The sequence below is a fragment of the Natator depressus genome, chromosome 17, assembly GCF_965152275.1.
Source record: "Natator depressus isolate rNatDep1 chromosome 17, rNatDep2.hap1, whole genome shotgun sequence".
Classification (NCBI taxonomy): Eukaryota; Metazoa; Chordata; order Testudines; family Cheloniidae; genus Natator; species Natator depressus.
In genome coordinates, this window is record NC_134250.1 from 1,734,993 (window position 1) to 1,758,686 (window position 23,694).

General features: G+C 54.2%; 1 protein-coding gene across 3 annotated transcripts; it reads right to left on the reverse strand.

The window, feature by feature from the left end:
* Nucleotides 1-937: 937 nt before the first annotated feature.
* Nucleotides 938-15,797, reverse strand: ERAL1 (Era like 12S mitochondrial rRNA chaperone 1). 3 transcript variants are annotated; one of them, XM_074974392.1, is made up of 11 exons: nucleotides 14,447-15,797; nucleotides 7,923-8,084; nucleotides 7,458-7,585; nucleotides 7,290-7,367; nucleotides 7,080-7,126; nucleotides 6,574-6,635; nucleotides 5,979-6,091; nucleotides 5,255-5,650; nucleotides 4,800-4,949; nucleotides 4,432-4,512; nucleotides 938-3,573 (listed from the first exon to the last, which is right to left on the reverse strand). In XM_074974392.1, exons 1-11 carry the CDS (start codon nucleotides 14,544-14,546, stop codon nucleotides 3,451-3,453), a joined length of 1,440 nt encoding a protein of 479 aa, XP_074830493.1. In that variant the 5' UTR covers nucleotides 14,547-15,797; the 3' UTR covers nucleotides 938-3,450. The 3 variants fall into 3 exon arrangements, with proteins under 3 accessions (XP_074830493.1, XP_074830494.1, XP_074830492.1); XM_074974393.1 differs by lacking the exon at nucleotides 14,447-15,797 and adding an exon at nucleotides 11,302-11,448; XM_074974391.1 differs by lacking the exon at nucleotides 14,447-15,797 and adding an exon at nucleotides 8,402-8,474.
* Between the last annotated feature and the right edge of the window lie 7,897 nt (nucleotides 15,798-23,694).

Genomic DNA, 23,694 nt, shown 5'->3' on the forward strand with positions numbered 1-23,694 from the left:
ACAATCCACTGCTATGGAAAGGTGATCTAAGCTCAGCTGGGAAGAAAGAAGATTCATGTAAGTGTCCTGATTTTAGTAAGAGTAAAACAGATCCCAGGTAGCCGCTGCCGTCTGACAGAAAGGAGAGGAGAAACGACTGCTTGAGCGGGGACCTCATTTTATTGTCAGTGGAACAGAAGTCAATTAGAAACATTCAGGGCACCAAAATATCCCCCACATTGAGAGAAAGAAGTCAGGGTATCCCCTTACTATCTGAAGGCAGCTCATTGTCGCTTAGAGATGCTCTTATCTTCTCCATGGCAGAGTCTTTAATGGCTCAGTGGGTTTTGTCAGTGCCACCGAAGCCTCCCCTTTTCTCTGGAAAGGAAGAAACTGGCACTGGATTTCATGAGAGGTTTGGGTTCCAAACAGGAGCTGGGAGTGCCTGGGGGACCTGAAGGTATCCTTATTTTAATTGCCTGGGCAGCACCTTAAGTGCCTCCTCACTCAGGGCTGCTTGTAAACACCACAGAATGGGAAATGTAGCTTGATGTCTCAAGAGATCTCCTACCATATGCAAGATCCTTTAGCAAGCCTAGCTCTGGGAACATGGAGAGTCTGTGGCTTGTGATCTGAATAAGGGAGTCAATCACCTGATTTATATAGCAAACCCACACGGCAGGGGAATGATGAATCTAGATCAGGGGTTCTCACAATTTTTTTGGTGGCCTCAGAGTGATGGTGGTGGCCACTGACAATTTTTCCTAAATACTTAATTAACTTTAGGAAAAAGAAATATGCACATATACATGTCCAAATCATTGTAATTTATTTGGGATTTTTTCCAAAGACTCAATAAAAATAATATACAGTTGTCTCTATTCTTTACTGGGCCTAAACAGAATAGAAACAAATAAGGTGCTTGGTAAGTTCTTGTATTTTTTCTTATGTCTTTTGCTTTTTTTGGTTGCCCTTTTTTTTTAATTTAAAAAAGACATGTTAGTTACTAAGTCTGCTGTGAAAAGTGATATTAAACATACAAATACCACTTTTCCCAGCAGGCTTACTCAGCCCCAGCAAGCCTGGGGACAAATTAAGCCCTGGATGGGGAGATGGATAGGGAGGCAGCAGGGGCCAGGTGCACTGGAGGGGGGAGTGACTTTGGGGCAGAGCCCGCCACCGTATAGCCGGGAAACGGAGCTGAAGCCCTGTGGCTGGAGCCTGCCACCTGAGGGCTGAAGCCTGCCCCCACCAGCCCTGGGAAGGTGGGGCACTTACTGGCTGCCTGCTCCTCTAGCTTGTCTTCCCCGGAGGTGGGCAGGACCCAACCATTGCTGGCGGCCTTGGGGGAGGGGGCCGCTGCTTTCTCCCCCATCCCTGTCCAGGAGGCTGTGGCTGCAAGAAAATTCCCTGGTGGCCACATGCAGCCATGATGACCACATTTGAGAAACACTGGTCTAGATACATATCTATAATATGCCAGTTAATGCATCTTGGTGCCAGTAAACAGCTCATCTCATCTTTGTCTCCAGAGGCTGTGCCAGTCCGTGCCAACACCAACATAGCTATTGCAAGAGCAACACAAGCCTATCGGCTGCCATGCAGCCCAGATTTTAGTCTTCTCAATCTCCACGGCGTTCAGTCCTGACCCGTGTCACCCGCTACCAGTCAAGGCGAACGTCCCTGCCAGCTCTGCAATGAACCTCAAGCCTGACCTGCGACATCCCTGCTTCTCCAACCCGGGGCACACCTAGAATCCCCTGGGGCAGTGCAAAGGAGATAAGGAGCAATGGGAGTAGAGAAAGCCTTTCAATGGATCCACTTTCCACCCCATGGCAATTTTCTCGAATTGCCGCTTCTAAAATCAGGCAGCTCCTTGGGAGGCACTTCCCTTTCCCCCAGCCTCCTGCAGCAGCCCCTCAGGTATACAGAGCTTCATGTTCAGACAGCAGCCCACTGACCCACGCTCTCCTTCTCTGCTCTCCTGATACTCAGCTCAGTCACAGCAGCATGTGCAGCCTGGCCCCTCCCTCACAGCCTTCTGGCGAGTGAGAGAAAAGGATAAGGGACAGAAAACAAGACAACAAAAATGCTTGCAAAATAGGAAAGAGGAGAATGGAAAGAGGCCAGGGTGCCAACTGCATAGGGAAGGGAGACCGTATCCATGCACCACCCTATTGCAGGTGCACTCTAGTTGGGAACCACTGCTTAGTCAACATGTCCCTCTTTGACTGCAACCAATAGAGTGATTCCCTCAGCAATACCCACCTGCTATCCCAGCTACACTAAAAAGGAATGAGTGGCTCTATTTGCAAGCAACATCCCCTGCTCCAGCCCCCATCAGCAAACATCTGGCTCCCAAAGGCCCAATTTCTATGATTCCTCATTCATTAGACTTCCACAGCCTACAGAAGAAGCACCAGGCAGACAGCACGAGGTGCTGCAATCACAAGGAAGATCAGCATGTGAGCTGGGCTGGGCTGGTGCAGCCTTTTCAGCTGGACCACCACCATTTCTAGTTGTACAGCTACGTGGCCTTGCAGCACTGAAGACACGAGATGAGGGGAATACACCTGATAACCCTTTCTTTGCCAGAAGACAGCAGTCCTTTTGAACTTTAAAGGACAGTTATATTTACAAAGCCACTTTCAGGCCAAAGGACCCCCAAGCACCATGCAGGCAGCATTTCACTTTACAGTACTCACTCAGCCTACTCATAGCCGAGTCTGCAGTTTTCCTAGAACACCAATTACTGTAGAAGCGTTTTAAGCTCTTGCCTGAGGGAGACTAGAGTTACTTCTTCACAGTGGACATTAATGGTCTGGAGAGTATTTGACAGACCAGTGCTCATATCACTCATGCCCACTGAGGTGCAAATACAATGCATGCATCTGGACATGCATGCAGGTGACACCTGTTTGAGCCCTTCAGAAATGACCCTGGTCTTAGAGATTCAATTTGTGCTCTTGCCTCCTCTCTCCACCCCGTATTCTGCCACTGCAGAATCATCATTTTCAGCACAACTTCCAGCCACAGGTTTTTGCTTTTGGCAGTACAGATAGCAGGCTAGTCCTCCAAAGGACGCGAAAGCCAAGAAGCAGTAGAGGAAGCAAAGACAGATGGCTCTGTAAATGCAGCACTAAAACTGGGTTGGGGGCGGGGGCGGGGTGGTTTCCCCAACATCCACTCCAAGTTCTCACTGGATAATCTGTTGGGGGTAGGTCAATGTCTGAAGATTTCACCACGTTCCACCATTAAACTCATTGCAGTTCAGACCCTTCAAAGAACATTCTACTTTAGTTCTTTGGTTTACTCGGCATCCCTCACTGTACCCGGGGGGGGAATCTCAGTGCCCTGATATTGCCAGCGGGCATCAGCCCCACCATAAAGGGGTGGCTCCATCTTCTTCAGCATGTCCATCTCTTCATTAGTGGTCAGACAACAAGAGTTGGTAACATCTAAACAAGCAGCTCATTTCTTCAGCTTCACACAGAGCTTCAAGCGGATGTCGCACAGGAATATGTTCATCAGGTCCTCACCGGCCTCCTGAGCAATCTTGCTGATCAGCTGGCCTCCCACACCGATCAGCATCTTCTGTACCACAAACAGAGACAGAGGATTATCACATTCACCTCCCTGACTTCTGGCAGTGCCACCTAACTGCAGGGAGAGACAGCCCGAGAGAGCAACATGGTGACTGGGGAAGCAGATAAAGAGGATGTTTCATTTCAGTGTCTCTCAAACTTTTTGATACCAGACACCGGCTTGCTGCCTTCCTAAACTGCGTCAGGGAGATCTCAGGGACTGGTGCCAGTCCACGGACCGATCGTTGAGAAACACTGATTTGAAGCATCCCTGAACCCTGCCTATGGGATATCTGTCACCACAGAACAGTGCAGGCTCTTGCCCCGTTTGCAGAGAAACTGAAAAACCAGCTGCTTGACACTGGGAGGGCCTGTACTCTCTACCTCAGACACAGACAGCATGGTCTGTGCCAAAGGGGAGATAGGTACCTCGAGTGACTGGCCGGCCAACTCACACATGAGGCTGGCGCATGCTGTGCCTTCATGCTCTAGTCAGAGGGTAAGGAAGGTACAGAGTAGACCCTGTCACTGCTATGATCCACCTAGTACATAATGGGCGATTTGGCCTCACTCTCTGTCTAGACGTACCACAGGGCTACAGATATTTAATGCACTTTACACTGTGCCTGACCTGCAATTCACAGCCCACAGGTCTGTAGTGCAAGCCTAGTGCAGGACGCATTAGCCTATAGCAGAGAACTGGCTAAGAAACAGGATGTCTAGTATGCTCCATACAAATGTGACTGAACTCCATGGATGCACGAACGATCCTATTCCCGCACTGGGTCTGCAGACCCTCCTTTCTTCTGCCCCATGGACTCCCCCAATCAGCAGCGAAAGAGCATAGAGATTCTCCGACAATACTCACCACATGGGTCTCCTTTGGGACCAGCAGGTTCTGCACGATGATGAGCTCCCCACTCGGCCCTTCCTCCCACATCTCTGTCTTCTGCAACATTAGGGCACAAACCCAGCCACTCAGTAAACCCCTCCGAAGAGCAAAGTCCCCTGCCTCCAGGCCCCAGAGACTCCTATTCTGCTGCCTGTCCCTCTCGTGGCCAAGCACACATGCACAACAGGCATCATGAGGGCCCTACTCCCCAGTGAAGGACTTGGGAATAATGCAGTGCCACATGCCCTCAAACATTAAACCCAAACCTTTAGAGATTACCAGGAAGGATCTCGCTCATCATATGGACACTTACGAAAAGCTGCTCTCACTGAGCTGCTTCCTACCTGAAGCACAGTGTAGGGCACTTCTTGTGGCAGATACTCCAGTAGCTTCCCCCTAATTATATCATCACAGATCTCCTGGGGGGACTGGCTTGTCAAAACCCTGCTGTGGTACTCCCACCGACCTGGCTTGGCTTGCATCAGGAGGTACTTCTGTCAACACAAAGAACAAGGGCAGTTAAAGGGGACCCAAAGTCACCAGTAAAAGTCCTAGGTGGAAATAAATCAAAGATGGCACTCTTTAGTAGTCTGACATGGTACAGTTCCCTTGGTCAGATGGCACCCCATCACCAGCATACCAGGGACTCCTCAGGGAGCTGCAGACCGCAGGCCAAGAGAAAGGGGACAGGTCAGACAAATAAAGGTTGGCTATTTCCTCATATGATATGAGGCTCAAACGACAAGAGTGAGAGGGTGCAAGTCACAAGGTAGAATGCAATTATTTCAGGCTAATTTACCTTCAGCGTTTCCACTGCCTCTCCATTAATAGCTGCTAGCATGAAGATCTCCTGGAAGTGTGGCCAGCCTTTCTTGTTCTTTAAGTCTCTAGATACTTGGTGGTTTGCAATTTGTACTTTCTCTGTGCCTTCCAACATATGATTAGAGTTTGATGTCCTCATGTTACAACTGGTATCTGAGCTAGAGCCCCTCTGGACTTCGCTGGCATCCTGGAGATAACCAGACTGTTTGGATGTACTTTCAGACAGACAAGTTTGGATGCTTTGAAGGGGATTGTTTCTGGTGGAGTCCGAATGTATCTTAGACATAGATTTCACTTTCTTTCCATTTACAACTCCTTCTGTGAGCTCAGTGACCAGGTCCAGCAGAAGGGCCTTTCTCTTCAGCAGATCCACCTGAAATAGAGAGACTGATCAGGAATTTGTTCCAGATGGAACTGGGACAAATGTAACTGTCTCATGTAATAATCCAAATCTTGAGGTGAAAGAGGGATGAATCACAGATGTAAGGTCTGCACTATTTGCTGCAGGCCTACGTCACCCCCTAGTAAGTTACAAGACACTGGAAACCTTCAAATAAATTGATCTCTTCTGTGGCACTTGCCAAGAAAACAACACTTAGTTTAACCTTCAACAGAAGTATAAAGGAAAGAGGCCCTGTATGTAATGCCCAAGCGCTAACTCACTGTATAAAACAGAGGACTTGGATCCCTCTCTTATTTACCTTGTTCATGACCAGGATGCTGGGAATCTGTGGGAACTGAGAAAGACACTGCAGCACCTGGGGACTCAGACGGTTCTGTGTCCAACGTTCTGACACATCCACCAAAACCAGAACTGCCAAACAGAGAGATACATTTGAATCCCCTCATGGCAGACATCAGCCTTTAATGCCCCTCAACTTGTGGACTCTTTGTTCATATCACCGCCTTTCTTACTTCCACAACAGAATGTGTACGTCTGAGTGTGCGTGTAGAGGTTCCTAATATGATAAAATAATGCACTTTTCTACATCTTCCCAGTGCCATACTAACTAATCCTCAACAACCCAGCCCAGTCCAATCATCCACACTTCCTCCTTAAGCGTTGTACAGGTATACTATACTTTTCCCCAGTTACATATGTGGAGAGTTCCTGTATGTAGTTCCCCTCCACTCTATCCCCGCACACCCAGGAGCTGCCATTGCTGCTCCACTCAGTACATGGGCACTCGGATACAAGTGCCCATGGGCAATGGAGCAGCCATTGGGAGTCATACAAGTACCCACCGCAGACAGATCAGGATTTGACTTCATATAGTATGAGAATTGGGTTCCCACCTAAGTCTGCATGTTTCATGCTGTCCCATGGATCACGTATCAGGGATTTCTCCAGATTATGCCTGAAAGACAAATACCTATTATGGAACTACACATGCATCTGATCATAAACTGCCTCCTTTTCCATCCCATGGCAGAGTGGAAGAATTTCCTCTTAAAACAAAAGACAGTCCATTTCACATTCCCTTTTAGTACCCAGCTAGTGCAGTGCCACCTTTTGGCCTACATCATCTCTCACTGAGAGTGCAGTGCCTAGCACAATGTGATCTCAACAGAGACTGTGGACTCTAGGTGCTACTGTATTGCTGGTAATTTTAAGGTAGTTCAGAGACAAGAACTGGGCTCAAAGACCTTCACATTCTATGAACAACACACCTCTATCCCAAGTAAATACCCATTACACCCCTTTCAATCTGCTCTACAAGCTCCTACAACAGAACTCATGCTCTGGTCTCCTCAAACTTTGCCCAGCTGGATTTTTCATCTACCCACATTGAGAGAGATACCTTTTGGCTTTCGTGTGGCTGATGAGGCCAGGTGTGTCCAGGATGATCTAGAAAGAGAAAGCCAAACCAATAAGGATCTTCCTGTAATTACTGACAGGAAGCTAAAACTCATGTTTGTGCAACTGAAGTAGACTGCAAGATGTAAGCAAAATGCTATGGATCACAAATGTCTATTGCTGAGAGTTACCTTATCACATGTGGAATACCTACCAGCTGAGTGTCTTCTTCTGTGATGACCCCACGGGCATTGCATCGTGTGGTGTGCACCTTCTTAGATACTGGGAAAACCTGCAGGAAACAAGTCAGATGTGTACAACATCTAAGAAACGTAGACAAAAACAATCTGTAACCTGGTTCTCAGATGCTGCAAAGCTTTACCTTTCTGCCCAAGAGTTTATTCGAGAGGGTAGATTTCCCAGCATTTGGTGCTCCAATGATGGCAACTCTCAGAACCTTGGGGTTCTCTGGCTCATCTGGTTGGTGCACCAACAAGTTATCTTGCTCAGCTGCAGAGAGAGAAATAAGGTGTTCAAGTAAGAACACTGCAGTCACACCAGACTGCACACATTTAATGTATTAGTCCACCAGAGACTCAAAAGATATCACCGCACAAAACAAAATATTAAGTGGCTGACGAGATTAATCCTGAGAGACTACAAGAATGTACAGCCTTTAATCCCCACCTCATGGGGTACCCAGCTATTTACAACTGCTGGAACATCTTTTGCAAGTCAGTCCTTCCAAGGCTGTTTTCCAACTTTCCGCTATGCCCTCTTTAGAGGCTGCCTTTATTGCTATTGTTCACCACCTCCCTAGAAAAATCATGCAGGCAGCAGAGTTTACCTTTGCAGTAAGACACCGATGGTGGATGTTGACCCAGTGCACATTCTGTCTTCTCTCTGGAAATTCCTAGGATGGTATCCAGGGCAGAAATGTTTCCATAAAAGCAAGCAGGGAAAATGTTGACCCTCTGGGCTCTGTTCTCCAGGAAACAGGCACCACTGACTGAAAAACCAACACAGCAATACCAACTTAAACCTGCTGCATGCTGGACCGAAAATGCTACAAGAAATTCTAAGCAAGATGGCCTCAAAACACAGCTGAGAAATTAGATTTTACCAATATGGGTTCCTCAATCCCACTAACAGCTTATGGTTCTTTCAGGTTACATTTGGGATGGTAATGACAAGGGCACACACACTACATAGAGAATTCCATAATCAAGGCTCCTAAACCATTAGGTATGAACTATGTACAAAGGATTAATCACATTAGAAGAGATATTAGCAAACACTCTCACGCAATGTGGCTGAAGCCCCTACCTGTAATTCTCCCCAGCCTCCCTCCTTGCTGCCCATTACACTTAGAAAGCCCTCTCATGTGCCAGTTCACACAGCTTCCACAATGAAAAGGGGTCAGCACCATTTCTCAGCATTCATTTAGGGAATTGTGTCTGAATTGTATTGTCCATATCTAGCAGCCTCTTCAGCAACCTGTGCAGAGAGAAATTTTACCAGTTCTCCCACCTTTGGTGCTAACAATGGAACCACAAGTGCAGACTGGGCACATGCATTTTTACCACCAAGTCACTAAGGTCAGCAATGAGCAAGTTCAGATAAACATGATGAGAAAGGCATCCGAGCTGAGTCTACACTAGTACTTCTGTCATTGCTCCAATGCTGTCAGACTGCTAAGAATTCTCACTTTCTACAAGATGCTTCGGGGCCGGTAACGTGTCCTTTATGCCTGTACATTGATATTTACTATTTGTATCATGCTAGCACTTAGGAACCTCAGTCATGGACCAGGACCCCACCGTTCTAGCTGCGGTAAAAACACACAACAAGAAGATGGAACCGACCCAAAGAGCTTACAATCCAAGTAGAAGACAAAAAACAAGAGATGGACAAGTGCAAAGAAACAATGAGATGATATTAGTCAGCAAGACACACTGGTTTCACACCAGTGGCCAGTCACTATCAAGTTTTTGTAAACATCACAGCAAAGGAAGAATTCAAAGGAGGCTAATGAGATGGCTTTGCAGATGTTCATTGGGAGCTCCTGACAAATGTGAGGGGCGGCAAGGGAGAAAGCGCAAAGAGGCTTGTTTGGGAGATGGAGGCTGGCTTTATGGGCTGACTTGAGGTGGGTTGTACAAAGCTAAATAGTGACTGCACTCAATACCAAAAGAAAAAGAAAGTGCTGAACAATGACTCCTAAGCACTATTGAACTCTCACGGCGAGAGCAGGAAGAAGAGCTGGTTGTGCTCCTTTTGCCAGGAAACTGAAACACGGGTGCTATAACGGATGTCAGGGTACGGTGAGTAACCATAGGGGAGAGTTTCTCAACATGCGACCTAACCATTACAAGGCAGAAACTCTTATTTGAGCAACTGTATACGGAGCTTTCCTCTACACTGGCCAGTTACAACACCCCCACCCCCAGACCCATCCCACTGGTCTGTGGCTCTCCAGGTCTGGGGAGAGCTCCCTGATCAGAAGACGGGGGCTGCGCACTGCAGGGAGTAGGGAGGTTGGCTCCTGGTGGCCGAGGCTGGCAGTCTGGGGTGTTGACCAGCGTGTGAGTGGCGGCAGCAGAGCACCGGGGACAGCTCCAAACACGCAGACCAGAGCCCTGTAACCGCTCTACAGCGACCTCATAGCTCGCCCTAAGGGTATGTCTACACTACGAAATTAGGTCGAATATATAGAAGTCGGTTTTATATATTCGAGTGTGTGTGTGTCCCCACAGAAAATGCTCTAAGTGCATTAACTCGGCAGAGTGCTTCCACAGTACCGAGGCTAGAGTCGAATTCCAGAGTGTTGCACTGTGGGTAGCTATCCCACAGTTCCCGCAGTCTCCGCTGCCCACTGGAATTCTGAGTTGAGCTCCCAATGCCTGATGGGGCTAAAACATTGTCGCAGGTGGTTCTGGGTACATATCGTCAGGCCCCCGTTCTCTCCCTCCCTTCGTGAAAGCAAGGGCAGACAATCATTTCGCGCCTTTTTTCCTGAGTTACCTGTGCAGACGCCATACCACAGCAAGCATGGAGCCCGCTCAGGTAACCGTCACCGTATGTCTCCTGGGTGCTGGCAGACGTGGTACTGCATTGCTACACAGCAGCAGCAACCCATTGCCTTGTGGCAGCAGACGGTGCAATAGGACTGGAAGCCGTCATCGTCATGTCCGAGGTGCTCCTGGTCGCCTGTGTGAGGTCGATCAGGAGCGCCTGGGCAGACATGGGCGCAGGGACTAAATCTGGAGTGACTTGATCAGGTCATTCTCTTTAGTCCTGCAGTCAGTCCTATTGAACCGTCTTATGGTGAGCAGGCAGGCAATATAGATTGCTAGCAGTCGTACTGTACCATCTTCTGCCAGGCGGGCAAGAGATGAGGATGGCTAGCAGTCGGACTGTACCATCTTCTGCCGAGCAGCCATGAGATGTGGATGGCATGCAGTCCTTCTGCACCGTCTTCTGCCAGCCAAAGATGTAAAAGATAGATGGAGTGTATCAAAACAAGAAATAGACCAGATTTGTTTTGTACTCATTTGCAAACCCCCCCCCGCCCCCGTCTAGGGGACTCATTCCTCTAGGTCACACTGCAGTCACTCACAGAGAAGGTGCAGCGAGGTAAATCTAGCCATGTATCAATCAGAGGCCAGACTAACCTCCTTGTTCCAATGAGAACAATAACTTAGGTGCACCATTTCTTATTGGAACCCTCCGTGAAGTCCTGCCTGAAATACTCCTTGACGTAAATCCACCCCCTTTGTTGATTTTAGCTCCCTGAAGCCAACCCTGTAAGCCCTGTCGTCAGTTGCCCCTCCCTGCGTCAGAGCAACGGCAGACAATCGTGCATCTGAGTTGAGAGTGCTGTCCAGAGCAGTCACAATGGAGCACTCTGGGATAGCTCCCGGAGGCCAATACTGTCGAATTGTGTCCACAGTACCCCAAATTCGACCCGGCAAGGCCGATTTAAGCGCTAATCCACTTGTCAGGGGTGGAATAAGGAAATCGATTTTAAGAGCCCTTTAAGTCGAAATAAAGGGCTTCATCGTATGGACAGGTGCAGGTTTACATCGATTTAACGCTGCTAAATTCGACCTAAAGTCCTAGTGTAGACCAGGGCTAAGTGAACCAGAACCAGCCCAATGGGGCCTTCCACGGCCCCGCCAGGCCCCCCCAACCCGGCCCCAGGCCCGCCCCCCCGGCTCTCTCACCTGTGCGGGCCCGGCCCGACCTCCCCGCCCGCAGCGCCCAGCGCAGAGCGCGGCCCACGGCGGCCATGACACGCCCGGGCCTCAGCAGCTACAACCCCCGCCGCCTCGCGCTCCGGGCGCCGCCATCTTCACCCGCCGCGGGGCATTGTGGGAGCGGGCGCGGCGGGCTCGCCCCATTGGCTGGGAGCACATCGAGGGGCGGGGCCCTAGCGTGGGGGCGGGGCAGCCCAGACTCAGTCTGCGCCGGGCCGGGCGGGGCGCCCTCTGCTGGGGGAGAGGGACTCGCCCGCCAGAGCCCCCCCGGGGCCCCGGAACCCCCGGGGTGCCTGCCCTCAGCCCCCCCCCCGGGCCTGGCAACCCCCTACAGCCCCCCCCGGCCTCCACAGCCCCCCGCAATCCCCTCAGCCCCCCGGCCTCCACAGCCCCCCCCCCGCAATCGCCTCAGCCCCCCCGGCCTCCACAGCCCCCCCGCAATCCTCCTACAGCCCCCCCGGGGCCCCTTACAGCCCCCCGCAATCCCCTCAGCCCCCCCGGCCTCCACAGCCCCCCCCGCAATCGCCTCAGCCCCCCCGGCCTCCACAGCCCCCCCGGGGCCCCTTACAGCCCCCCGCAATCCCCTCAGCCCCCCCGGGGCCCCTTACAGCCCCCCGCAATCCCCTCAGCCCCCCCGGCCTCCACAGCCCCCCCCGCAATCGCCTCAGGCCCCCTGGCCTCCACAGCCCCCCCGCAATCCTCCTACAGCCCCCCCGGGGCCCCTTACACCCCCCGCAATCGCCTCAGCCCCCCCGGCCTCCACAGCCCCCCGCAATCCCCTCAGCCCCCCCGGCCTCCACAGCCCCCCCCGCAATCGCCTCAGGCCCCCCGGCCTCCACAGCCCCCCTGCAATCCTCCTACAGCCCCCCCAGGGCCCCTTACAGCCCCCCGCAATCCCCTCAGCCCCCCCGGCCTCCACAGCCCCCCCCGCAATCGCCTCAGGCCCCCCGGCCTCCACAGCCCCCCCGCAATCCTCCTACAGCCCCCCCAGGGCCCCTTACAGCCCCCCGCAATCCCCTCAGCCCCCCCGGCCTCCACAGCCCCCCCCGCAATCGCCTCAGGCCCCCCGGCCTCCACAGCCCCCCCGGGCCCCCTCCAGCCCCCCGCAATCGCCTCAGGCCCCCTGGCCTCCACAGCCCCCCCGCAATCCTCCTACAGCCCCCCCCGGGCCCCTTACAGCCCCCCGCAATCGCCTCAGCCCCCCAGGCCCCCAGTGCCCCGCAGTCCCCTCAGCCCCCTACACCCCCAGCACCCCACAATCCCCTCAGCCCCTACAGCCCCCTACCCCCAGGGTCCGGCAATCCCCTCAGCCCCCCTGGCCTCCACAGCCCCCCGGGCCCCCTATAGCCCCCCTGCAATCCCCTCAGCCCCCCCGGCCTCCACACCCCACCAGGCCTGGCAACCCCCTCAGCCCCTGGGCCCCCTACAGCCCCCTGGGGCCCCCTACACCCCCCACCCACAGGGCCCCGCAATCCCCTCAGCCTCCCCGGCCCCTACACCCCCCACCCCCAGGGCCCCGCAATCCCCACAGCCCCCCACCCCTCAGGATTCGGCAATCCCCCCGGCCCGCAGTGCCCCACAATCTCCCCAGCCCCTCAGCCCCCCACCCCCCAGTGCCCCGCAATCCCCTCAGCTCCCCCAGCCCCTGCAGCCCCCCACCGCTCCCCCAGCTTCCTACTGCCCCCATGGGCCCCCTACAGCCCCCACACCCCTGCAGTCCCCTCAGTTCCCCTCCAGTGCCCCCTGACCTCCCCCCAGCCCCCACCTCAGCTCCTGCAGTCCCAAGCCCCTGGCAATAGGTGGACCCACTGATGCTTCCCCAGCACATGCACCCCACTGCTGTGTTGCTGTTTGCATTGCAGTACAGTAGCCCCTGGCCCTGGGATGCTAACCTTCCCCCAGCCCCCTGCTGCTCCCCAGCCCCCCCCCCCCCCCAGCATCCCCACCTCTGCCCTGCAGGGCCCTAAACTCTCTCTGCAAGACCAGCGTTGATACAAGCCCAGCCTAGAACGGCCCAGGCGAGGGCTTGGCAGGCCCAGCGGGCTGCTGACCCACCTGCTCCCTTACCCACCTGCCATAGCATTGTTTGTGTCTGGCCAAGGACTGGCTGCCATGTGCTGGCCTGCTCCTGCCCCACTGGCATGATTTACTGCCAGCTTGCTCAGCACCAGCTCGAAGAACAGGGCCCCTGCCACCCAGGCGCTCCAGACAGCCAGCGTGGGGTGGGCAGCAGGTGACAGCGTCCCCTGGGATCCCATCACCTTTCTTTATGGAGAGAGCGGCTCTCTGTGAAGGTAGAGCCCAGCAGAGGGGTTTGGCCATCTCTCACCCCTGCAATCCTGCTCAGCCTCACAACCCGCCCTGCGCGGAGCAGGGGAGACAGTCCTCCCATCTGGGTGCAGATGAAGGCACGGAGAGGTGCGTGAGGTACCCAAAACCCCAGAGGAAGCGGGTACCGAGCAGCATGAGGACACAAGAGTCCCTGCCTGGCGGGCGTCAAGCTGAGGACACGCAATGGGACACTGGAGTAAGGAGCGAGAAGGCCAGGAACGGAAGAGCAGGGGGCTGGATGGCAGGAGCAGGGTGCCCCACTAGAGGGGAGCAGACTGCTGAGGACTTTTTTCTACCACCTTCTCCTTCCCCCCCTTGAGCAGCTCAATTAATTGCCTGAATTGCTGGTTCTCGCAGCAGGCTTGTAGCCAGCACCACGGCAGACGGGGACGCTGGGTGCCGGTTCTAGGAGAGAAGAACAGAGCTCCTGGGGCAGATTTCTCCTGGTCTGCTTGTTCCCACTCCAGGAGGGGAACCTCCCTGCCCCTCACCCTGCAAGGGGCACAGGCAGCATCACTGCTGGGCCCTGCCTTTGGAGGGCTGTTTTCTGGGATCAGACAAATAGGGGAAAGAAATCCAGACATCAGAGGAAACACCTTTATTTCTCATTGATTGGCAGAGGGACTGGGGAGAGGGGGTGTGGCCCAAGGAAATCTGACCCCCAGGCAGGGTACCCCAAGCTCTCCCCCTGCCCCTCTCCAGCTTTGAGAGGACGCTGGGGGAGGGTCTCATTGCTGGCCTCCCGTAGAGGCTGGCACCCTGGCGGGGTCCTGCTCCGCACCTGGCAGTGGGGTGCTGCTCCTCTTGCTCTCGCCGGCCGGATGCTGGCGTGGCAGTAGAACCGTTACCATTACTAAAGTCAGTAATGGTAACGGTTTCATTGACACTCCATGGGCTCAGCCTCCTGGCAGGGGCCTTCGCCGGCCCTGAAAGCTGCTTCTTGCCCAGGCGCGGTGGAATCCCCCCCCCCAGCAGGGCAGGGCCGGGCCTCCCAGCCTGGCGGGAGGAGTGGTTGTTAACCCTTTCTTTCCCACTGGCTGCTGCCCCACTTGCTGCCTGTTGGTGCAGGTGCCCCAGAGCGGCAGGAAGATAGCGCTTGTTTCCGTCCCACGCTGGAACCCGGGGAAGAGGAGCGCACTGAATGCAGGAAGAGGCTGAAGGGGCGAGGGTGCCACAGGCAGGGCCAGGCCTTCATGGGTGGCTTAGCCCTCCACTCCTCTGCAGGAGGGGGAGGAACTTGTGCTGTGCTAGAAGTGCTTTGGGCCACTGCTCCCAGCTGGCCAGGCTGGACCTGCAGTAGAGCTCCTGGCTGAGGGGTGAAGCTCAGGATAGTACATCATCTATACTGTAGTGTCTCATAGCAAACTTACAGTATACGATGATATCCTGCCCAGAGCCCCCACGGCGGGTGGACGCTCTTGCTGCCTGGGCTGGAAAAGGGAACCTAGAAAAACACCAAGAGAGCAGCGTTATGGGCGAGACCAGAGAGCTGCTGAGACAGGACAGCACAAAGCCAGGCCGGCCTGCCTGAGAGCAGCCGCTACTCCCTCCTCCCACCAGCTTCTCAGCTGCCCTAGGACTTCCTAAAGCCACAGGGTACAATATAAAGCCAGGGCAGGCCTGGACTCTGGGCCTCCCAGCTTCTGGGCAGGCAGTTTGATGCCAGAACCCCACATGATGTCTTATAGGGGTGGGGAATAGTCTCCCAGAACTCCCTGGATCTTGTCCTTGCTTGTCCTGCCCTCCTGGCGTGTTACTCCAGTTACCATCCCCAGCCAGCACCAGCCTCCTGCCAAAGGGCTTCCCAGAGCACTGGAAATGGCAGTGCCCCTCAGACACGCAGAGCGGGGAGTGCTCCTGCCCTCCATGGGGATGGAGAAGGGGGCCTGATAACACAGGCCTTTCCACACGTAGCGCCCCAGCCTCCAAACAAAGTTTCCATGCCCACAGCGCAGAGACGGGCACAGAGCCAGTTGCCTGGCACCCCACAAGTCAGGGGTACACGGAGCTAGTTGCCTGGCACCCCACAAGTCAGGGGTACACGGAGCTGGGGTTTGGTCTTTTGCATCGCTGGGGACATTCACCCTCTCATGGCAAGGGGCCCGTCTCTGTTCCCTAGTGCAGAGATTGTCATGGTGCCTGCTGCCACCCTGCTGGCTACTGAGAGGGAGCTGGGACTTAGGGGAGCAAGCAAAGAAATTCCAGCCTGTAATAAAGCAGCGCAAGGGGCCCCAGGCCTCTCTGCCGGGGCTGCCCCACTGATGCAGCTCTGGGGAAGTCTAAGGCGGCACTGCCAGAGCCCCTTTCCCTTAGCCTGGCTGCCATCACCAGGCGAACCAGCTTCCCTCTGGAACTCCAGGGACCAGCCCTGGTAGAATCTACCCTGGGAAGATTGAACAAGCATGTGGCAGTTACAACCCAGGCCAGGGGATAGTAGCATGTAGCAGAGTCCAGGCTCTCTTCGAATGTGACCCACCAGCCCACGGGAGTCTCCAGTGGGTGGGACAGGATGCAGCCAATTCACCCTGGTGGGCTGGAGCAGAGCAGCTGTTCACCCCTTGGGACCATGGATAAGTCATTAAAAAGAGAAGAATCTAAGGAATAAAAGAGAGCGAGGCCCCTCCTGGTGAGCCTCAGGAAGGCAGAGCAGGGTCTGGGCACTTACCTGGCTAGGGCCGGGCCGGGCGGGCCAGGCCGGGGAGGGGAGTGGGCTCCTTCTTTCCACTCCAGAGCCAGAGCCTCCAGCTGAGTCACTTATAATACCTACTCTGGCCTCATTTGCATATCAAGTATCTGCTCATATCTTGCCCTCCCCCTTTTAACCCTTTCCTGCCTGGCTTTGGTGCAGCTGCAGCAGGGAAGAGTCTGCCCCAGTGCTAGGGAGTTCCAGGAAATGACAGAGCTTTGAAGACAGCCACTGAGTCCTGTCTGCTTGGTGGGGAGCTAGCACCCTGCCCACTCCCCTGGGGCGAAAGGCCCCTGCACCCGGCACAACCCCCACACGAACCACCTGGCCCAGCAGCACTGCCCCCCTGCCTTGCTCCCCTGGGTCAGAGAAGTACTGGTGGGGCCTGGGATGTAGGGGCAAGTTCTTCCCATTTGTAAATGGCCTGTGACAGCTGCACCAGAATGTCGAGTGTCATTACACACATTCCCCAGGACTGCCATCAAAAGAGCCCAGCCCAGGTGCCCTGGCCCATGGCCAGGAGGGCCCACGGCCACCCCACGTGCCTGGCACCTGCTTCACGGTTAGCACACGCACATCACGAGAGCGGGGGGACTTGGGCACCAGCGGGAGGGGCCCTGGAAACCGAGCAGCAGGAGCAGCTCTTCCTCCCACCCTGCTAACATGTCCTGGAGAGAGGAGCTCTAGGGCCAGGGATGCTCATGCCCCAGGGGCCACTTTCTGCCCAGCCTGCCAAGAGCAGGGCCCAGCTCCAATTGGGGCTGGTTATAGCCATGGTGTTCGTGCCATGGCATCCCATCTGCTAGGAGCTGGGCTAAGACCCTGTAAACTCATTCCATGTGTGGGCCACCGAACAACCAGCCCAGGGCTACAAAGCTGGGCCCTGATCTTGGCTCTGAGCAGGAACCAGAGCCCCGCTGCTGGCCCAGAGCTTGGAGGTTGTCAGCTTCCAAATGGTCTTGCTTTTTTCCAAAAGGAAACTTCATTAACTAGCAGGATATGTACAGCACAAACCGAAGAGTCCCCTGAGCCAGATGCAATCCCTGCCCCTGACCGTGGCCATCCCAGCCCCACAGAGGCACATCCAGGGATGGTCAGTACCTGAGACAGCACTGCCGTGGATTGCTCCCATCCCTGCAGGTCTAGGCATTGGCACCTGCTCCATCCTGTGACAGCACTACACCTGCAGTGCCTCTCTGGGACCCCCACCCCAGCCAGGCATTGCTCATTTCCCTGGTGTGCCCCTGAAATTGCCTGAGGAAGCTGCAGACTCAGCAGGCCTGAGAACCAGGCTTGTGCGATTAGACCATACCCCCGGGGTTGCTCTGCTCCCCCCTCCCATTGGGCCTTTGCAAATGCCTCTTAGGAGAGCCACTGAGGCAGGGAGCCAAGCTAGGCACAGCCAACGGGGGTGGGGGTGGGGTGGTAGAGGCTGTTCTTGGTGCAGAGCAACACGTGGCTATTTCAGAGGGACTCAGCACCCAAATAACTGGTGGCAGCTAGGTTGGGGAGGGACAGATGCCGGTGTCCATGTGTCCACATGCCCCGCCACAGAGCAGGGCTCAGCCTTGGGGGAGGGAGGGTGGCTGGCGGTGTCACCTCAACCCTGCTGAGGGCAGGGGCTCCTCCACTGGAACCCTGGGTAGAACATGTGTGGGGCACTCACCTGGGGTGTCACTGTGTGCGTGGCCTGCGTGCCTGGCCGAGGGGTGGGGCTCAGGGTTCCTGGAAGCCGCTCGCCTGCGAGGCCTGTGATAAGGGGCTGGATGGGGCGCTCTGTGCAGGAGGTGCTGATAGGCAAGAGCCTGCTGCTTATCAGGGGCCCTGCCCTGGCACCTGGGTGGGAGCCCATGCTCTCCTAGCAGCCCTGCCAGCATCTCGGCACTGCCCAGGTTGCAGCAGGACCCCAGGCTGGAGCTGCTCTGATCCTGGCAGGGAACACAGGGGTGGGGAGGCTGCTGGGGCTCCTGTGTTCTCCTAGGAGCTGGGACGGGTGGGAGGTGTCCCAGCGTTCCACAGCCCGCAGGGTTGGCCTGGGGGAACCAGCTGGCAGCACCCAGGAGACTTTCAGCTTGTGCTAGCTTACCGGACAGGAGCCCCCGGGCAGGTCCAGCCTCCCCGCAACCTAAGAACAGCCACACTGGGTCAGACCAATAGCCCAGTGTTCTGTCGTCTAACAGTGACCGGTGCCAGATGTATCAGAGGGAATGAACAGAAAAGGGCAATTTATCAAGTGCTCCATCCCCTGGCATCCAGTCCCAGTTTCCGGCAGTCAGTTTTAGGGGCAGCCGGCGCATGGGTTGTGTCCCTGCCCAGCTTGGCTAATAGCCATTGATGGACCATCCTCCATGAATGTAGGTAATTTTTTTTAATCCAATTTTACTTTTGGCCTTCACAACATCCCCTGGCAATGAGTTCCACAGACTGACTGTGATTGTGTGAAGAAATACTTCCTTGTGTTTGTTTTAAACCAGCTCCATTGCAAGACCCCTGGTTTGTGTGTTATGGAAGGGATAAATAACACTTCCTGATTCACTTTCTGCACACGAGCCATGATTTTTAGACCTCTATCATATCCGCCCATCGCCATCTCTTCTCCAAGGTGAACAGTCCCACTCTTCGCACGAAAGCTCATGCTCAAATAAATTGGTTAGTCTCTAAGGTGCCACAAGTCCTCCTTTTCTTTTTGCGAATACAGACTAACACGGCTGTTACTCTGAGTCCCAGTCTTATTAATCTCTCCTCAGACAGCTGTTCCAGACCCCCAATAATATTTGTTGCCCTTCTTTGTACTCTTTCCAATTCCAATACATCTTTTTTGAAATGGGGTGACCAGAACTGCCTGCAGAATTCAGGATGTGGGCGTACCATGGATTTATATAGCAGCATTATGATATTTTGTCTTATGTATCCCTTTCCTAGCGATTCCCAACACTCTGTTCGCTTGGACGGCCGCTGCACATTGAGGGATGTTTTCAGAGAACTCTCCACAATGACTCCAAGATCTTTCTTGAGTTATAACAGCTAATTTAGACCCCATCATTTTCTATGTATAGTTGGGATTGTGCTTTGCAACATACATTACTTTGCATTTATTGATATTGAATTTCATCTGGTTTCTTTGCCCAGTCATTGTTTTGTGAGATCCATTTGTAGCTCTTCACAGTCTGCTTTGTAACTATCTTGAGTAGTTTGTACCATCTGCAAATTTTGCCATCTCACTGTTTACCCCTTTTCCAGATCATTTATGACTATGATGAACAGCACTGGTCCCAGGACAGATCCTTAGGGGACCCTGTTATTTACCTCTCTCCACTGTGAAAACTGACCGTTTATTCCTACCCTTTGTTTCCTATCTTTTAACCAGTTACTGATCCACAAAAATAATTCCCTCTTATCCCTTAAGTGCTCACTTTGCTTAAAAGACGTTAGAGTGGGACCTTGTCAAAGGCTTCCTGAAAGTCTAAGTACACTGTATCCACTAGGTCCCCCTTGTCCACATGGCTGTTGACCCCCTCAAAGAATTCTAATAGATTGGTGAGGCCTGATTTCCCTTTACAAAAGCTGTGTTGACTCTTCCACAACAAATCATGTTAATCTCTGTGTCTGATAATTTTGTTCTTTACTGTAGTTTCGACCCATTTGCCTGGTCCTGAAGTCTGGCTTACCGGCCTGTAATTGCCAGGATCGCCGCTGGAGACTTTTTTAAAAAAAAATCAGCATCATGTTTGCTTCCACCAGGCATCGGGCACAGAGGCTGCTTTGAGCGATATATTGCATAACGCAGTTAGCAGTTCTGCAATTTCTGGGGGGTTCTCGCCTTCCTCTGCAGGGTGGGGCACGGGTCACTTGCTGGAGGATTCTCTGCACCTTGAAGTCTTTAAACCACGATTTGAGGACTTCAGTAGCTCAGACATAAGTTAGGGGTTTGTTACAGGAGTGGGTGGGTGAGATTCTGTGGCCTGCGTTGTGCAGGAGGTCGGACTAGATGATCGTAATGGTCCTTCTGACCTTAAAGTCTACGATTCTATGAATTTCATATCTGAGTTCCTCCAGGACTTTTGGGTGATACCATCTGGTTCTGGTGACATCTTACTGTTTAATTGATCAGTTTGTTCCAAAACCTCCTCTATTTACACCTCAATCTGGGACAGCTCCTCTGATCTGTCACCTAAAAAGGACTCGTGTGGGAAATTGCCCTCACATTCGCTGTGGTGAAGATGGACACAAAGAATTCATTTTGCTTCTCTGCAACGGCCTTGTCTTCCTTTAGCACCTCAATCACCCAGGGGCCCCACTGATTGTTGGGCAGGCTTCTTGCTTCTGACATACTTTATTTGACATTCAGCAGTTCTATGCTGAGTTGATTAGACAAACATGGGGGGTTGGGGGGAAGGATGCAGGGTTCATTACAGCTTTAAATATACATGACACGTTTTATTGCGTGTACTGTCCGTTTCATCTTACAGGTTTGGATTGGCTTGGTTACTTTGCAGGAACCATTTCCGGTGCCACACGCACAGCATATGGTTTGACTTCCTCTTTTCTTCCTCTTTACCTTTGTGAAACTTTAGATTTTTGTTCTTTAGTTGATATTAAATAGTTTCCTGGGTGTAGGTGGCTGAGACAGTTTGGTTTTTTAGCCTACTGACCTATTTACTTATTTTATTTAGCACAAACATTTTGTTTTAACCTGATGATTTACTGACCTCCCCAATTCTGTGTGCAAAGAAATGAGCCCCCCAACCCCCCTGGGTTAATTCCTCAGGTCAGACCCATGCTCCAGCTAGCCCAGCGTCCTGTCTTCTGACAGCGACTGGCACCAGATGCTTCAGAGGGAATGACCAGAACAGGGCAATGATCGAGTGACCAGCCCGGTCGTCCAGTCCCAGCTTCTGGCAGTCAGAGGTTTAGGGACCCTGGAGCATGGGGTTGTGTTACTGACCATCTCGGCCAATAGCCGTTGATGGACCAGCCTTTAGGAACGAATCTAATTCTTTTTGGACCCTGTTGTAGTCTTGGCCTTCACAACATCCCCTGGCAGCAAGTTCCACAGGCTGACTGTGCACTTTGTGAAGAAAACACTCCGCTGGTTTGTGTTAAACCTGCTGCCTGTAAATCCCACTAGGCACTGCTGGGCCCTTCGCTGCAGCGCCAGAGCTAGGCCAAGGTGGGGAAAACACACGGCCAGCGGTGCTGCAGCCAGAGCGGCTCGGGGCCTCTGGTGCAGGACCCCAGGACCTGGCCTGCACACACGCCCTGCTCCCTGGATGTGCCTGGGGGCCCAGGCCCATGTGTTTGCTCCTAGATAAGGGGTCCTCCAGCTCTCAGCCTCTGCTTGGACTTCAGGAAGTTTTCACTGTCCCCACCCTGCACTATCTGCAGCTCCACAGGCGTCAGACGCACACTCTTCAGCTGTTTGTCTTTACAGGGTCCCTCAGTCAGGGGGCTGCCAGACACCCAGATCTTGGCTCGGCTTCCAAGCAGGAGCCAAGTTTTGTCCTTACCTCCTACGCCTCGCAGTGGTTTTGTAAGACGACTGATATCTCCACATGCAGCTCTGCCAGTGCCCCCCGCTAACCCAGCCCGGGCTCTTCCTCCCACTCCTCTCAACCCTGACCCCACGCCCGTGATGTTCCTGTCCTGGCTGAGGGGGAAGGGTGACCAGGCCTGCCCTGCTTCAGGGTTTCTCCTACACAGGCATTACTGTAAGGCTAGCAGGATTGGGATGCCCTGACCAAGCCGACCGTCCACGGTGAGCTGCAGGGGCAGGTGCGTTGGGGAGCAGGGCAGGCAGGGGCAGCCAGGACCCATTGTGGGGCAGAGCAGTAGCTAAATGGACAGGGATAGAAAATCAGAAACACTTACCGGTTTTAGCTTCCGATTGCCACACGCTGCTCCTTTAGCCGGACACTGCGGGGCCCAGAGGCTGCAGAGGCCACAGCTTGAGGACTGGCAGCTGGCCAGAGCAGGAAGCGTAAGCAGACAGCAGGTGCTGCTGCCCCAGTCCATGTACAGTGACAGGGACTCACTTTAAACCCAGTTTCTAGAAGGGCTGAGCCAGTGATGAGCTGCCAGAAGCTCAAGAACCGGGTCCTTCACTCGCGCCGGGTCTCCGGCAGCACGTCCTGCAGCCCCTCCGGGTCTTTGGTGGCACTGAAGGACCCGCCACCGAAGACCCGGAGCGAGTGAAGGACCTGCCGCCAAAGGGCCGCCAAAGGCTCAGTAAAAATTCACACGGGAGCCTCCCCAGCCGAGAGCTCAGGCGGGAGGGACAGGATGGTCCCGCGGGCCACATCCTGTCCATCCCGCCTGAGCTTCCCCACCCCTTTAACAACTGGTTCTAAACCGGCTTCAAAATTTAACAACTGGTTCGCGAAAACCGGTGTGAACCAGCTCCAGCTCCCCACTGGGCTGAGCATGTGTTCCCGGGAAGGGCGAATGTGACTGAGGCTCAGGGCAGGCAGATGGTAGGTGGCTGGGACAATGCAGCTGGATGCCTGTTTGCCCAACCAAGAGCCCAGAGATTGCATCTAATTTGTCAGCATGTGGCAGCTACCCTCACCTTCAGCCAGCAGGTCCCAGCATGTGCTGTGGCCAGGCTGCACTGATGCAGGGAGCAGTGTGGGCCAGACCCAGTCTCCATGTGCCATGGCTAGGCACTGAGGAGAGCCCAGAACAGCCATGTTCCCCAGGAGAGGCCAGAGTGTGCTGTGCGACGGGCTCCTGCCAGCCTGGCCCAGCTGCGGGACTGACATCCCTGCTGTTACTGCCCTCTTGCAGCTGCAGGCACTGGCCCCTCAGCCAAGCTCTCCCCAGGCACTGCCCCCATTTCAGCCTCAGGCTCTGTCTGGTGTCAGAGCTCCGGCAGTGCTGCCTGGAGCAGGGATTAACTACCCCTTTGGGACAGCAGAAGCCCTGGCTAAGGGCAGGCAGCACCGCCAGCCTGGGGCAGGTGGAGCTGTGGGATGCTTCCCCTGGGCTCAGTAGACTCCGCTGCCTGACTCACCTAGGGAAGATGAGCTTGTTGGCAGCAGCCTGGTAAATCCACTTGGACATGGAGGGCAGTGTGGCTGAGTGGTCAGAGCCGGGACCAGGCCCGAGGGTGGCAGGATTCTCCTCACCTCTGCCATGGACTCTGCAAGGCTGGCCAAGGTGGTCGCCTTGGAGGCGAAATGCGAGCTGGGGCCCCTCTGGTGCAGTGATGCACCCATCCACAGTGGCTTCCTCCTGCCATCTACCAGCAGCTGGTATGAGGCTGGGCTCCCAGCTTGAAACCGGCAGTGCTACCCTGTAGGAAACACAGGTGAGCTTGGCAAGAAGCCCAAGGCTGCCCACCTGGG

Coding starts and splice junctions, on each gene's coding strand:
- ERAL1 (XM_074974392.1), bottom strand. CDS start 14,546: ATGAAACCGTTACCATTACTGACTTTAGTAATGGTAACGGTTCTACTG. Junction 7,586..7,922: donor ATCGGTGTCTTACTGCAAAG/GTAAACTCTGCT, acceptor CTCTCTCTGCAG/CTGAGCAAGATAACTTGTTG. Junction 5,651..5,978: donor GCATCCTGGTCATGAACAAG/GTAAATAAGAGA, acceptor TCTCTATTTCAG/GTGGATCTGCTGAAGAGAAA.